The 17,030-nt window shown below is 42.5% G+C and overlaps 1 protein-coding gene across 2 annotated transcripts in view; it reads right to left on the bottom strand.

Moving 5' to 3' along the window:
- The window catches only part of ABLIM2 (actin binding LIM protein family member 2), a 129,743-nt gene extending 112,713 nt beyond the window's left edge, over nt 1-17,030 (bottom strand). The window contains exon 1 of one of the 2 annotated variants that reach the window (XM_038134510.1): nt 16,883-17,030. In XM_038134510.1, coding sequence (XP_037990438.1) covers nt 16,883-16,898 — 16 coding nt within the window. In that variant the 5' untranslated portion in view covers nt 16,899-17,030. Of the gene's footprint in view, nt 1-10,188; nt 13,368-16,882 lie in introns of those variants that run through there. The other variant, XM_038134511.1, reaches the window with a different exon arrangement.

Below are 17,030 nucleotides of genomic sequence, written 5' to 3'. Positions count from 1 at the left end.
CAAGATGGTGTCATGGAGGTTTTCTATACACACAGCAATAACATTATCTTGATTTAGAAATACACCACTAACACAAGGCCTTTCAGTATGGCTCTTCAGAAAGCAGCAGAATCCCTGCACCTCTAGTTCAAGAATATTTTCTGCTGCACTTGACAATTTGCTTCTTTTAAACCTGTATTTAACTTTCTTTCCAACTGCAGATCAAATCTGCCACATAATTCCTGCCTTCAGCCCCATTACTGACAGTCTGCTGGGGCGGTTATATCCATACAGGTGTAACCAACACTTATTTTAAAATTGATTGGGTTAATTTCAGCTGTGAGTTCCACTTAGCATCGGGTGAGGGTAAAGGAAAATTGCAGGAAGTCATCTCTATTTTCCTCCAGACAGGCAGCCTAAGAGCCCAACTCTTCAGCACTATAGCAGCAGTCCCCAGAGATGCGCCAGCAGGCTGACAGATTTCCCACTTCCATATTTGGTCTGTTAATAATTACCAGAAACTGGAAAAAGACAGAAAATAAACTCATTATTATCCCTCTGAAATTACTGAGATGGAGTTCTTCATTCATTTTGCATGTTCTCTTTTCAACCAGTGAGATTACATTTGTACAAAGGTAGAATTATAAATCACTTTAGAGTTTATTATTCTACTCACACAGTAAGATTTAATTTATTTTATTTAAAGCACCAATCCAAAACCTTTCAAACACACTCAGACCTACTCAAAACCCTTAATACTTATATGCTAAACCTCAACTTTGGCACTATCAATCCATTTATTGGTTGTATGATTAGTTATGGACATAATTAGAAAATGTAATAAAATTTGCTTTTTTAACTTTAAATTGGTCTATCTTTAAATAAAAGCTCCTTTTTCTCAGTATGTTTTGCTATCATTTTACAGACAGTTTTATACTACTGAGATTATACCTCTCCTATCTAGGAATTTCCTATATTTTTGACATTCACTCAAAAAGAAAATAATTGTCTCAAGATTCAACTTTAAATCAAGACACTATCTCAAAATTGTTCTAGCTGTACTAACAACATATTAAATTATAATGAGAAGCTGTATACTCTGCCGTGCAGTAAATCCACAGACTACTAGAAATTTATTCTCAGGTCAGCTGTACAAGAGATTAGATCTTTTAATTATCTGTCACAGAATGGGAGCTAGGAGCCTCGAATCCATTCAGCTGTTCAGTTTGTGACCTGCAGAAATAAATCTGACCTCTTACAAAGCACATGTAAGCACCACACACACTCTGAGGCACAGCTATGGTTTTAAAATTGCCATGTAACTCTGGTGTAACTCTGTGCTTCAGAACAACTGAGCTTCCCCTGGAAATGTACGTGAGCCTGTGTTTTTTGGAATGGCTGCACGAGAGTCCCAGAAGCATTGTCTTGCTGTCCTGCTTTAGCTTTAAATGTAATTTTAATCATGCCAAAGTCAAGTTTAGCACTCCCACACGCTATATTTAGAACCAGAATAATTTAGGTTGGAAGGCACCTCTGGAGGTCATTTAGTCCAGCCTCCTCCTCAGCACAGATCCCACGAGATCAGGTTGCCCAGGGCCTCATCCTGTCCAAATCTCAAATCTCCAAGGATGTAAGGCTGCCACTTTCCCTGCTCCAGTGCTTTACGGTCTTCTTGGGAATTTTGTTTCCTTTTGTGCTTAATCAGAACTTGCCATGTTGCAAGCTGCCGTGGGGTTGAGTCCTGTCCTTTTGCCACACACCTCTGAGCACCTGGGTCCATCCTCTCTCCAGCCCAGCAGAGGCACATGAGGACACTGATGCTCTCCCTCAGCCTCCCAAAGGAGCCTGGCTCCTGCAGACCCTCCTTGTACATCCAGCCTCTGCCCATCCAGCCTGTCCACAGCCCTGCCCCACTTCCTCCGGTGCCAGGACCCTGGCACAACAGCAAAGCAGAGCTCTCTAAGATCCCCCTCTAACGTGAACACCAGCACAGCTGAGTGAGGACACAGATTTAAAGCAGGGTGATTAAAATTAGCCTTCCAAACCCATATTTTGTATCATTTGAAAGCTGAACACCATATTTTGTATCATTTGAAAGCTGAACACCTTTAACTCACAGCATTTTGCCCATCCAGGTGTTTTTTTACACAGCCACCTTCCATCATAGTACCATGTACCCTAAGGAACAAACCAAAACCCTTCTATCTGGATCTGCCATAAAGGAGTTTGGAATGCCCTGAGGGGGGGATGTCAACATTTCTCATCTGGAAATGTAGCTTTAGACCACTGGATTCTAAAAGAATAGAAACTAATATTACACTCACGCTTAAATGGCTAAATAAATGCCTTTCTTTTAGGTATAAATGTCATAATTAATTTATTGTCCCACAGTGTTACCAGTCACAACAATGTGTAGATTTGCAGCAGCCTAACCTGAGGACTGACCCTACAAAGCAAGTACTAGATACACAGTCACATCAGTGATCCCACCCCCAAAAATTCACAGCAGAAGTAGAGCCGCCAAAAAGTTTTTAAATCTCTGCACAGACCAAACACACAAAGAAACCAAGGCAGCTTACAAAGTTACACATTTGACATTGCAATTCACATTAGAAGTAGAGATTTTGTTGAGACAATAAATACCAATCCCACCTAACAATATATCCATCCTCAGGATCACAGGCATTACTGCACAGTTTCCAGTTTCCAGCCTCTACACCCTGCCCAAGCTCCTTGCAATTTAAAGAACAGGCAATGTGATTAACACTGCTAATCTGGCTGCACTGTGAATTTTGGCTGACTCTTCCATATGGGAGCTCTGGGAGTTTTGACTGCAATATAAGAAGTATTGTTAAGCCCTCGAAGTTCTATCACAGCCTTGAAATACTTGTTGTTTTAAATTAAGTACCATCCCTCAGAGATATGTGACTGTGCAGCAATCTGTTCTTTAGTTTTTTATTAGATTAATTTGGTTCTAGTTGTCATAGTTGCAGAAAAAGGTTAGAAGTTTTTAACATTCTAGAAAGTCTTCTCGTCCCTTTCCAGTATGAACAATATAAACAAAATGCAAATTATAAAAATGAGCCTCCAATTTCTGTTCCATCTTATGATTATGGATGCCACTGCTTGTGATTTTCCCCTTAATGTTCTTGTGTGTGTGCACGGCCTAATTTATAGAGCTCAGGAATATGCATAAGGTTTGGGTTCTGCTTGTATACTCTCTAAATCTATGATATTATAGTATTTTTTAAAAATATATGTATTTATTTATTTTACGTCCTGGAGATACACTATAATGCCTTACTTTGGAGAAAGAACACCAACCACATGAGATTTGAAGTAACCTTCCAACAGCCTAGGAAATTTCACTCACCAGTGTAGCCCCAAGGAAAGGAAAAAACATTCAGGGAAAAAAAAGAAAAAAAAAAAGATAAAAAATACTCCCACAGCAAGTGATATTCCTCTTGGAAACAGCAGAAAAGGCCTCTTTGTCCCACTCACTGATTTTATGTCTGTGGTGGGGGAAATGGGACAGTGGGGACACTGCCCACAGCTGAGCACCCTGTACCAAAGCAAGGCAGGGGCCAAAGGCAAAGCACCAACATGGCTGGTGCCAAGGGACCCAGAACTGGCCCCAAGCCCTCCAGCACTCAGAGCAAATCCTGAGCTGCTGGATCCATCTGTGGATCTTTGCTATAATACTTCATTTTCCAGCCCGTAGGCAACTGACAGAGCAGATGTCGCTGAAATGACTTAACGTATTAAGCTGCTATTTGTTTAATTCTGATGTGGAAAATGTGTCACACTCTAAATAGTTTAGTATGTTAATGTACCACTGCAGCAACCTACAGCAATCTTTAATCATTTTATTTTAGACTTATTTGCTTATTTTACTTTAAATCATAATTAAAACATGTTTCCTTGGTCCCTTTTAAGCGTACTTACTCTTAACTTCACCTCCAGTTTCCTCAAGCTGAATAAACAGAACTATTATTACAGATAAACATTTAATGTCCTAGAATATTTTATCCACAGTTTATTTGCATTAAATTACATAAGACAGATGCAGATAAAACTTCCAGTATAATATATTCCTTTAACAATCTGCAGCACAATAATTCATAAATGAAGGGGCTCTGGGAGTTTAGGGCATAATAGCTTAATTTCTGTGTCTGCATAAGAAAGCAGACCAAAGCTATATTTGCAATGGGTCTCAGAAATAGTATTAAAATCTGAAATCTAAATATTCTTGAGTCGAACTTTTCCAAAAAATATTCCTCCAAATTTTAATTCTAATATAAGAGCAGATTTTAATAACTACAGAATGAAGTTTTATTTCTTATATAAATACATAGTTCCTTATGCTTCAATGGGATTATATATGACAGTACAGCTAGTCTTGAACCTGAAGATTATTCACCTCAAAAACTTCTAAGGAATCAATTTTGGAATAATTTTGAAAACATTATGATGAGCAGTACAAATGAGGAATTCCAAGCTGTAAAGATGAACGCTGCACCTTTCAAACTGAAGGAGCAATATGAAATCTACTGAACTTTTCTGTGCATTCACAAGAGATGTTGCAGAGCCTCATTAGCCTGACAAACTCTAAGCATGTATTAGTAAAAATAATCCTCTTGCATGTAGCTGCAGCCCTTTGATAAGTCAGCACCCCTTGCATTAGCACTTCTGGTTTCTCGAGGCTCTGGGCACGAGTAAGACACATTTAGCTTGCCAGCGCCCTACCCTGATGATTTGGGTTAGGCATTGCACTGTGACAGGCCTTTCCTGTGACAGGCATTGCACTGTGACAGGCACTGCAGGGCTGGCTGCTGCTTCACCAGTGGGGTCACGTCAACAGCTCTGCAAAGAACCCTCGTGAACTTCTTAAACTGTAATGTAGAATCAAAATTGTGTAGTGCACTTTTAAAAATACAGCTTCTGAAACATGCTTCTGTGCTTGTAAACCCAGTTAAAGGATAATGTTGCATGATATTGAGAAATTCCTGCAAAGAAATTCCTGCATTTTTCTGTACAGCAGGCTCATCTGACTTGATGGTGGGCAGACAGCCACTCCTCACTGGGACTGCAATGGCCCATTGCACAACGGGTGCAGGCACAACCCACTGTGAGACACCTCTGGAACACAGGCCAGAGGGGTCAAAAGGCTTCTAACAACAAAAAAGCTGGGAGGAGTGTGTTCAGCAACACTTCTTCATAACCACCCTGTGCCGGTCCCCAGCAGGCACTCTCAACGTGGCCCGTCTGCTCCACCTCTCCTTGGAATAGTTCTCATCATGCATATGATTTTCCCCCAACAATTAAATTATGCCAGCAGTGACGCTCTTCTGCAATGATGAAATGATCAAAACCTGCTGACAAAGAAATGAACACAGGAATCTGATGCTTCTTAACAGAGAGCAACAGGACACGACCAACGCGATGCCCTTCGGCCAGTTTTTTTAAGATGGACTCGGTTGTCTCAATGTCTTTTGAAGAGGAGTGCCATGTGTGGCTCGGAGCAGGTTCCCTTTATCTAGACAATCATACTCAGTAAAGAAGCTTGACTCAGTACCATCCCTCAGAGCTGAAATAATCTTCACCTCAGCAACTCAGCTTTCAGGTCACTGGGGGATACAAAAGCCGACACGTGCTATCAGTGTGACCTGGAACAGATCATAAATATTTTCTAAATTACCTTTGGAATCCATGTGATTGTAACTGATGAAAGCTGCAGAAACTGAAAAATTGGAAAGTTGCCTCAAACCCCAGCTTCCCTACCAAGCTGGGAAAGGGAGATGGGTGAGCACAGAGAAACCCAGAGCTTTTCCACTTCGCTGTGCTTATCCATAACAATGGCCTTTGGGGAAATATTAACTTAAGGCTGCCTCTAGAGGAAAAAGCTGCAGTTATCTCTTTGCCACGTTATGCCACCTTTAAAGAGCTTTAAAGAACTGGCAAGTGACAGTGACAGCTGCTGGCAGGGGTGTGCTGGGACAGGCGTCACTGTGGGCTGCACAGATTCCTTGGTGGAGCTGCACGCTCAAAGCTTGGGTGCCAGCACATGCTGCCTTTCCCTACCACGTAAAAATAAAAAATAAAAATAAAATAAATAAAAAAAATCCAGGGTTAGGTTCTAAGAATTTTTTTTAGAGTATTTCACATGTGAAGTTTTTTCTGATGACATCAGCTGCAATCTTGGGGTTTTTTTGAAATGAAATCTACTCATGGATATGATCCAGAGAGAAACAAAAATCAAGGGCAGGAATATTTAGGCTGCCAGGGGCATGGAGTTAGCAGCAGGAAACTGGCTTTGTTACAGTTGGTTTTCTCAAGCCCAACTCTTCCCTCTCTTTTTGAGCCACTGGACAAGCTAAGGACCAGATATTATTTTCAAAACTTAGGAGAGGATGGCAAACAAATTAACCTTTCATTTTCCTTTCTTACATCTATGGACAAATGTCAGCCACTCATGCCAATGCCAAAAATAACCAAAATGTATTAAGTCTTACACATGTAAAGTCAGAATGACGAAACAGAAGGAACATTTAATTCAGATTTTGGTATTCCAGACTCTTCTCTTGACTAATCCTACCCAACACAAGTCACAAATCTCTTCTCAGTTCTGCGTGCACAAGCTAATCCTCTCCTCCTGTGAGAGCTTTGCAGTCAATTGACAAAAAACACTACTAGAAATCTAAACATATTCACAAAAAAATGAGCACCAACATACCACAATGAAATTCTACCAAAAAGAAATTCTGACATCAGAGAACATAAACGTCATACATCCTACCAAAAAAAGGGGTTCCTGCAAAATATGGCAAAATTTTCCTAAAGATAAGATGTTATCTTTTAGTTTGGGATTAAAAATACTACAACTGTTTACCTATGACACAAGGCCAGAGACAGCATCTCCTCCCAACAGTTTACAAACTATATAAACTGCAGTCAGAAAAAATACAGGGAATATTAATATAACAGCAATTATCATAATAATTACAATATTTGTATTTAAAAGTTTTCCAGTCATTTATTGCATTATTGCTTTCTTCAAGCCATACCATTTCAGGATGCTAACCAAGAAGTATGTTGAAATAAATTGATGAAAAGAGATTTTAACACTGGCAGTGAGATTCAAGAGCCATGCTGGAAGCAGCCTAGAGACAGAAAGGAGTGGAACACGTAGGGTGATTTATTTGTTTGTGATTTGTTTAAGCCATTTTGTCCAATGGATTTGTGTATGTGCAGCTCCTACTGCCCACCCAAAGTCCTCCCCCTCCAGTGCTACCCAGAGCAGGTAGCCTGTGACCAGTCTGGTTCTTTAGTAAGTGTTAATTCTTCATGGCACCATAATATCAGTGCAATGGAAATAATGCCCATGTAATATTTTTTTCCACAGCACGGTTACAATGATTTCCCTAGAAAATTCACAGGGGCTATCTAAATTTCAGTCCTTTGCCTTCCAGCACAAGAGACGTGATCTGCCTTCCAGATCCACAAGGCAAGCTAATGGTAGGAATCTTCCTTTAAAATGTCAAGGTTTGTTGTTTACCTACTGCTAAGGTCTCTCTAAGTAACAATGGATGTGAAACTCCTTAAAATAGATTCACAAGTTTGCCTAGGGAAAAAAATAATTATTTTTTTTATTACAAAAACATAAACCAGTACAGCATTTCCTAAGCATGCAGTGTAACTGGCACAGAAATGGACTATCAGGAGAAGGGACATGTTCATTCCTTTTATTGTCTTGAAAGAACACACTTCTGCTTTTGCAAGAAACTCACTATTGGGATATATAAGTGAAAACAACCACTTACACAGAAAAGTAGGAGAGGATTACATGATTTAGCAACTGAATTTGACCCATAACTTAGGCAGTGTCTCAAAAATAGTTCATGCAAGTAACTAGAATTAATGATGGAATGCAGAACTGAAATATTTGTGCTTTTTGATGCCCAGAGTACAAACAGCTATACTGAAAGCATCCACCAATGTAATAAATACATAATTACTGACCATACACAACACATGTATGATAGAAAAATTACTAGGATGGAAACTGGGACTGCCTCCAATATCCAGGATTTCCATATATTTCCAAAAATACTATTTACCCTTATATTTAGAAAGGGCCTGAGAAGCTTCATCTTTGTAATTCTTAGCAGGACAGGTAAATCGAGCATCCAACCAACATTGTGGCAGTTTCTGACAGCTTCAGCTCAACAGCCAGGCTTCTTCTGCCAACTTAAATTTGCAGCTCGTGCTGTTTGCTGCTTTCTAAAATAGGCACGACTATGGCACGCTTCTAGATCTATGTAGACCTTATGTGCTTCAGAGACGAGACACAGAAAGCTCAGCCGAGCATTTCCTCAGAGCTGGCAGCACTCCCCTAACATCAATCTCAAACTTCACAGGACGCAGCCTGAATTGTTCCCATCAAAAGTCAGCTTTGACCTTGGGAAAAAACTCAGGCGTATCACAAGTTAAAATTATAGATCTATGGAAAGAAATGCAAAACGTGCCTATCGCTTCAGCAGTTTTTCTGAAAATGTATCACATGACTTCAGACTGGAAAAATTATTTAACCCCAAAGTTTAGCAGTAACAGAAGTTAAGGGTTCCCAGCACAACCTAGGCTTTAGTCTTAGGTCAAATCCTATTAATAATATAGACAACCAAATCTGCAGCAGTGTCAGTGGGTAGCTCTATTAAGATATAAATAGAACTTTGTTAAGCTGGCTTTATGCATTTAATGAAATTTAGGCCACAATACCAAAAAAGAAGCTAAAATTCCTCATCTGAGGTGATGATCCCTTAGTACCATCTTGAAAAACATACAAGACCAAGATGGACACAGCCACTGTCATCATTAGCTCCCAGGTCAGGACAATGGGCACAGCTGGAAACAAGCTACTGGGCCACACAAGCACTCAATCCAAGCTGGTACAGTCTAATGATCTGAAATAATGACAGTAAATGTCAGCAAATTGAAACACAATCCATTGTGTTTTATTATTACTAAAGGTCTCATGGCTCATACAGACGTAAAGAAGATGCTAGAAAAGCTTTGGTTATGCTCTCACTGACAACACATTAAGGCAATCTGTGAGATGCTTGTTACCTTAGTTTGGCACCATGAAAACCTGTGGCTATTAGAACAAAGATGCTGAAATGATTGCACCTAATCCTGTACAAGGCACATAAATAAATGCCCTAGTTTCAAAGAGATAAAACACTGCAGTTCACAGTGATGGGTGATGATGCTGAAAACTTCTCAAAGTCTCAGCAGTGGAGAAGCCAGATTTTCACACTGAACTCCATGTCCCAGCTGAGGGGCTCTGCAGCTGCACATACATAACCCCCAGGACAGGTCTGCGTCTTTAGGCAATTGTTCAAGAGATTTGCAATACATAAATCCTGTTTCTCCACGGGGTCTGGTTCAGGAAAGCTTACCAATGTTCATACATGCAGCTGACACTAATTTTTCTCCAATTTTCCAAGACAGGAATGAGCCATCAAAATATGTCCAGGAAGATTGGTTGGTAAATGGCCACACAAAACATTCAAGATTAATATGGCTGTGGATCTCTGTAGCAACACAACAGATGCTCTGCAGTCATGGCTAAGCACAGTTTCAAATATCCACTGAAAACTCTGGACCAGATGCCCAGAGATCCAGCTGACTGCAGGCCAATCTTCAGTTTGGCAAGTGCTGGAGCAACCTGGCCTATTAAATTTTGAAAATCTCAGAGGCTGGAGATTTCACAGCTCCTCTGCTACCCTCCTTGGTTCCCTCCTGGGTTCAAGCACTATCACTGGGACTTCACTTTCCCTTACAACCAGCATGAACTCCTCCTGCTACCCCTTCAGACTGTTGCTTCTTGCCCTTTTTCTGTGCCTTTGTGAGAGGGGCTTGGCTTCATTTCCCCTTCACCCACCCATCGGGGGGTTGAAAAACACTATTCAACTCCCCTCTGCCTTGTCTTCTCTTCTGCAGGTTGATCTAGAGCAGAGCTCTCCACCTCCTCTCCCTGGCTGCCACACTCCCAAGAGAAGCGCACAGCAGCTTTCCCGTCATGCTCACTGCACCAGTCCTGGTACGTCCACTCTGTTGACCAAGTGGGTGGGAACATCAAAGCTTAGTTACACTGTTAGTCATGGAAAGATCAGTGCAAAACAACTCTCCTCCCTTATCACCAGTACTTACCCATCAGCTGCACCCAGGAATGTTTCTGTCACTGCCTGAAGCCAGCGGCAGAGCACAGGGTTGAGTTTGGTCTGAGCAGGGCCAGAGCTGCCGAGCAAACTGAGGCTCAGAGCACTGGCAAAGCCCTCGGCTGGCAAGGCTGACTTGCAGCCAGGTTAACAGACAGCAGAACAGAGAGCATATGTGCAAGTCACAGGGGTGAGGTGCCAGGGCCAATGCCAGACACCCACGGCAGAGACATACGCAGCCCCAGCTGTTCCCGACTGCCTCGAGTCCCAGCTAAGGCCTTGGGCTGCAAACCCTTTCCCATTCCCATCTTCCTCTCATCGGGGTAACAGTGGCGACACAGCCATTTCTATGGTTTCCTTTGGCATCAGTACACAATTGTATATGTGACCTTAAAGATTAGATCCTCTGTATCTGTGTTGCATCCAAAACTGTAACCAGGCAATCGCCTTCATGCTGCTGGTATTGCAAAGCCAAAGGAAACACCACAGAAAACCCTTCAAGACCCCACAAAGCCAAACTTCCCAGCTGAACTCGGGCAAATATCCTCAGTGGGCTCTTACAAGGTGAAGAACAGAAAAGCCTGTTTGACTTGCAGTTTTCAGCCGAGTTTGCAATACAAGAACACCAACAGGAAAAGAGAGGGGAAGAACTTGTAAACAGATCAAGGCAAATGAAGGTAACTGAGAAAAAAACAAATAGGAAACTGTAAAAGTCTTTTTTATGACTTCTAGAGCATTCACACAATTTTACACTGCAAAATTTACAGCAGTCTAGGATTTATAAATGTACCTCAGTAAACTCTCATGACAGAGGTAAAAATAAATCAAGAAAAAACCAAAGTGGTCTCTGATCAAGAACTCTCCAAATGAATCCCTGCACACAAGGCTGCCCATTCATTCAGTCCCACTCAGAGTTCTCAGCAGAGAAGATCCCAGTATATATTTAGACATCAACTAGTGAACTGCCTTATGAATCACTTCTGAAATTCCCTTTATCCTAAGTCATGTACTCTATGTCATATAATCTTTAAGTCATATACTTAGGAGGAGAAGGAAGTATATGACCTATTTTTTAAAGTGACAAAAGTTCTTGCCTGACACTTAGGCAGAACAGGTTCTGTGGCTTGTTCTTCATAGGATATGCATCAAATTTTAACTCTTAGTTCACCATGAATGTTACCATACAAACAGTATGACAGTAATTCAATCTTTGCCACTGCCTGAAGTAGACTTGAAGGAACACAATTACTGAATGCTTAGTGCTCCCCTTTTGTACACCATACCCAGCTATTTCACTCCACAAACCAGTACAGGTGAGGGATTTTTTTTCCCACTGAAGCACAAATGAACCAGGCAAAAGGGAAGAGGAAGAACCACATTTCATTCTCCTCTGAAGTATCACAGTGCCTCATGCTAGAAATGAGCTGACAGAAGAGGTACTTGAAAACTTCCCAAGGAACTGGATGCCGTATTTGTGAGCAGCTACTATGCAGTAACAACCAAGATTACACATTTGTTCATCATATCCACCATGAGGAGCTACTGCAATCTGTTACTGTTTTACAATGATAGCATTACTTACACCTAAAAATAACAGTTTCTAAGTAGGAAAAAACCAACCTGCAATTAAGAACATTAAAGTATTTTCAAAACATCACTAGTGATCTCCTGCCATTCAGGAATGTGTATTTTTCATTTTCACGGCCAACTGCATTTAGACTTTGTTTTCTTTCATCTACAGATCAAGAAACTTGTCCTATAAGATCAGGAGATTCTTCAAAATATAGTTAATGATCAGTTTGACTTATGCCAGTAGAAGGATTTGATTTTAAAGAGAAAGGGAAAAAAATGGCTCCTCAAGCTACAGAAATATTCACTGAACAAAGTTTTTATTCATCTCACATTTCTTATCTGAAATGGAAAAGTAAGTAACCATGCTTCATGCAAAACAATACTCCATCTAGATTTCAGAGCACGAACATCAACTAATAAGCTGTGAAAAAAAACATTCCAATGTTTCAGATGGTAACAGTTATGAACCTTGGCACGCTGCTAATGGATCTTGAAACAGGGAATAATATCAATTCAGAAATGTTTGCCTTAAGGTTATATTTAGGGATGCAGAGAGCAAGCCAGCAAATTGTCCAATAATCTCCAAGGCCCATGCACTGCCCTCCATCTGATGCTGGGCTTGTGCGGAGACCCAGCTCGGCTGCTTGGGCCCCCTTTCATGCTGGCACTTAGAGAGCTCTGTTTCTAACAGCCCCATGCAGCACAAGCCCTTTTAACACAAATATGTTTAATTCTTTACTGTGAGCACTGGGTGCTTGGTTGGAGAACCCAAGGTCCAAAGGGGAGTTAATGGTACCAGCAAATCCCTACAGGACCGGAAAACGCAGCAGTGAGCTTACAATTAACAGCAATCAGGAGAGAGGAGTTTCCACTGCTAAAGCCTTAATTTGTGTAGAGAGGAATTGTTTGTCAAATCAAGCAAAACTAAAATCAGCATTTCTTCACTTCTCCTTGAATGTTGGCCATCCCATTGCACAGAGGAAGAGAGATAAAAGCAGCCATGCTTGTATTTCTCAATTTTCTCTACATTTCTTAGGCCTCTATGTTTTTATGTCAAAGATAATTCATGGTGATTAAGTACATAAGCAATAATGTCCTGAGGAACAAAACTGAAAGCATACTACTTGAACACTGTACTGCAGGGGCAGTCAGATGTGAACAGATACCAGCCCATACCAGCCCACAAGCGTGCTCAGTACTGGACGGGTGCTGCACTGAAAACAGGCAAGTGAGCAAGACCTCACTCAGAAAGCCAAATGTCTGGATTTTGTTAAGCAGAACTAACCGCCTTTCCAGAGATGGGCTGCAGCACTCGGGCAGCATGTGAAGGCCACCAGGAGACAGGATGTCCTGCAGACAGGAGTCACCAGCTGATGTGACATCACCTGAGAATCTCTTCTGACCTACTTTACCCTCTCCTAACTGTGCTGTGTGTTTCCACCATCCAAGAACATGCTGCCATTTAACATGTACATGCACTGAGCTGAAACCATTTTCTTAAGAGCTGTACAGAATCCTCCAAAACCGTAACAAATCCCAAGATACAGCTTCCTGATTTTTACATAGGAATTTTAATTTCTAAGAAATTAAATTGTGTCTTTGCAATTCAACCTCAGAGGAAGAAAATACTATCAGGAAATACAGGTTGTTGGGGCTCTTTTTCAGGGAAACCTGGCTGAAATGGCAATGAAATTAAGTAGTTCTACTTTTCTTTAATTATGAAAGACATAGGATTGCATCTTATAAGGCAAACATGTTCACTAGCAGGCAAACTCCAAAGCAAGCTGACCTGCTGGTGCTCCTGTCTAGTAATTCAATGCTCTTTGAACGAAGGGCTGAAAGCAAAATGCTGTATCTAAGTATAAAATATAGCACAGCCTGAAACAATCGTAACTTTTGTCTCTAGGGAGGATTCTTATCAGCATAGTTGCATGTGAACTTTGGAAAGGAATTAATCATCTTCAAGCTGAGCTGGACCCTGCGTGACCAACCTGAGTAACCTCTTTTGTAACCAGAGCCGCTACATTCCTGCTCCATTTGGGCTGTGACACTCCATTAGCTGTTCTCTGATCCATGCAATCAAATTGCCCCTTTAATGTAATAGTTTAAAGACTAAATAGCTGTGTGAATTTGTGTCATGGCATTTAATTTAATCTAATCTAAGATAACTCACCTACTATGTAATTAGCTCTGTGATTCCCTTTTTGCACTTAAATAATAGATATCATGTTACCCTATTTCAGGGAATTGAGGAGAACCTCATTTTCACAATCTCAAATATTTAACCTATTCTGTTCTTCTTGCTATGGTTTCAAGATGGCAAAGAACTTAATTATTAGATTGAAAACCATATTATAAACTCTTAAAAGTACCTTTAGTCTCCTAAAACTATTAGGAGACTATTTAATGCACATCTCCTAGGCGTAAAAATTAGTGAATAGGCTCTTTCTTAGAAAAAGCTTCAGCCAAGACCAATGGTAAGTATATATGGAAGGCAGCTGAGGAAAATCATGTGTGGAAAAATCTAATTACAACACATGTAAGGATGCATCTGAGCTGTGTGTTATATACCAGATGATCTTACGCTTTCTAGATTTAAAATCATAGCCTGAGTCTGCAGCCCATTCATCTGGACAATGGCTCAATGCATGTACTATTGAACCACTTTAAATTGTTTTACTTTCATCAATATATTACAAACTACATCACGTTTACCAAATATAAGCATTTCTATATCTAATGCCAAATGTTATGGTTAAAGTGGCAAAGCAGTGTCACAGCACTGCCTGAAACGCTCTTGATACAGACAGTGAATGATGTGCTGCCTTGGTGCAAGAGAGGACACAGACTGAGCAAAAGTTTCTGGAGTAATAAGGCAGATCCACAACAGTTTGCTCCATCTCAAGAGTAAAAGAAATAGTGGGAATTTCTCCAAGATTACCAAACCATGCAGCAATTCATTGGATCTTGTGTGGGGCTGATTTTAACACCCCACTGCACCCTTGTTTTCTTTGCAGAACCAGAAATACATTTCTGTTAGAGTAAACAGCAAACTTTGAATTAAAGCCTTTCCATAGTAATTTTGGTGGAAATCTTTTGGGAACAGCAATTTTAAACAAACCATGGCAGTGAATTTGTTGTACAATACTTGACCCATCAATGTAAATGGAAAATTTCCATTGATTTCACTGAGCAGATATGGGCTCCTCACATTCAATTTATCATGAGAATTGATTGCAGGTTGTTTACTTAGCCCACACAGACACACAAAATCAAAATCTGGAAAGATCAAAGCTAACCCTATACTTAAAACCAAAACTCCTAAAACTGCCAGTTATTCTTTCAAATGAGACCTAAGAACTCTCATAGTTTTTTTCCACTCTCTTTTTTTCCCCAGGATGTTATTTTTATCTTGGCACTGTTCTTTTTTGCTATTTAATTTACACCACGTTTGGAGCAATTACTGAGATAGAATTGTGTCAAGTCTCTCCTGCACTAACTTTTCTACTGGGTTTATAACTTCAGAGTCTATTTAATTGACATTTAAAATATTATAGACAGAAAAATTTAGACTCTAATATTTCCTCTACCAGGCTCAGTTCTACCACAGTAGAATTTAAACATTTCTCAATATTTCATGTTCTTCAGTTCAACATTACAGCAAGGCCACCAAGGAAAGGATTCCGTACCGGCATTTCACTAGTGCCAAAGGAGATGTTGCCATCCCTGTTAACTATCCCGATGCTCTTTAAAGGCAGGAAACAGACTTGGGATTTCTATAGTAGTTGAAACACCCGGCAACACATGCCTTGCTCTCACCCGCATACCCGACATGGCCTGGGCACTTCCACAGAGAGGACCGGCACGCTGGCAGTACGTGTTTCACTCACAGACCATGTGAGAACGTGGACAATCAGCACACATGAAAGCACTTACACCATCAACAAACATGAGGAAATGCCAGACTAGGCTTTCAGCTGCAATCTGCAGCAGGTGCCTGACCCCAGGTCACTCGCTGTCCTAAGCGGGAGCTCGTTCTCCTCTCTGTTTGCACCAGGCTCCCGTTTGGCTCGGTGCGAGGATGTGCTATGATTAAGCATGTTGACATACAGAGTCACCACATAATTGTAGCTATTCAGCCTCTCCCTGTTGTTGTGGTAGAGCATATATTTAGCACTACAGTTACCCTCACAAACGAAATACACAACCACCTCCCACAGTGCCCTCTCCTCTGTGCACAACCCTGCATTTGCCTTAAGGACTGTAATATTTTGCAATCAGCTGTGCTCTGAAGTAACCACCCCCCGCCGACACACAACGCAGATGAATGCTGAATCGCTAAAGCATACAGTTCCAAGTCAGTTCTCAAATCCTGCATGTATCACAGGATAAATTAGTTTTATATCGCCCTGGGCAACTGGATTCCTCCGGGCGGCAATCCTAGCTTGGGCTCCATGGCACATCCCTAATATCCACCTTCTCTATCGCCACAATATCTCGGCCAGCAGAAAAGGCCGGTTTTAAACCCAAATATCCCCGTCTGAAAAGCTGTGCGCTCCCAGCCGGGATGCGGGGCGGGCCGGGGCACCAGCTGATGCCGCCCTCCCCGCACCTCGGCTGCGGGGCCGCGGCGAGACACCCGAGCCGCTGGGTACCAGCAGGGGATGGGCACAGGGCGGCCCGGCCGCGGCCGCTCCAGCCCGTCCTGCGGGCTCCGGCCGGGGCTGCGAGGGATGCCCGGGGCCGGGGCTGCGAGGGATGCCCGGGGCCGGGGCTGCGAGGGATGCCCGGGGCCGGGGCTGCGAGGGATGCCCGGGGCCGGGGCGGCTCGGCCGGAGCCCCCGCGCAGGGTCCCGCCGCCCGCACCGCGCCGGATCCGCAGCCCCTCCCGCCCGACAGCGCCCGAGGCTCCGGCAGCGCCCGAGGCTGCGGCAGCTCCCCCCGCGACAGGCGCGCACACACATTCTCGTATTTTCGGGTGGTTTTAGGTGAGGAATTTTTATCCGGCTGCCGCTGTCCGCACCCCGCGCTGCAACGAGACGGACCCGAGCTGGGCAGCGGCAAAGATGCCCCGAAACATCGGGGGGTCCCGGCCGCCCCCCGCGCCCGCCTACCTGTGCCGGTGCTCATGGCGCGCAGGAGGGGCCGATCCCGATCCCGCTCCCGATCCCGCCGCCGCCGCCCGTCCCCGCGCCCCCGCGGGCGGCTCCGTCCCCGCCCGCCGCCGCGCAGCGGGGCCGCGCCGCGCTCCGCCCCCGCCGC

Source organism: Motacilla alba, chromosome 4 (assembly GCF_015832195.1).
Source record: "Motacilla alba alba isolate MOTALB_02 chromosome 4, Motacilla_alba_V1.0_pri, whole genome shotgun sequence".
Lineage (NCBI taxonomy): Eukaryota > Metazoa > Chordata > Aves > Passeriformes > Motacillidae > Motacilla > Motacilla alba.
Note: the sequence above shows the minus strand (reverse complement) of the source record. Positions and strands in the feature narration are given on the sequence as shown.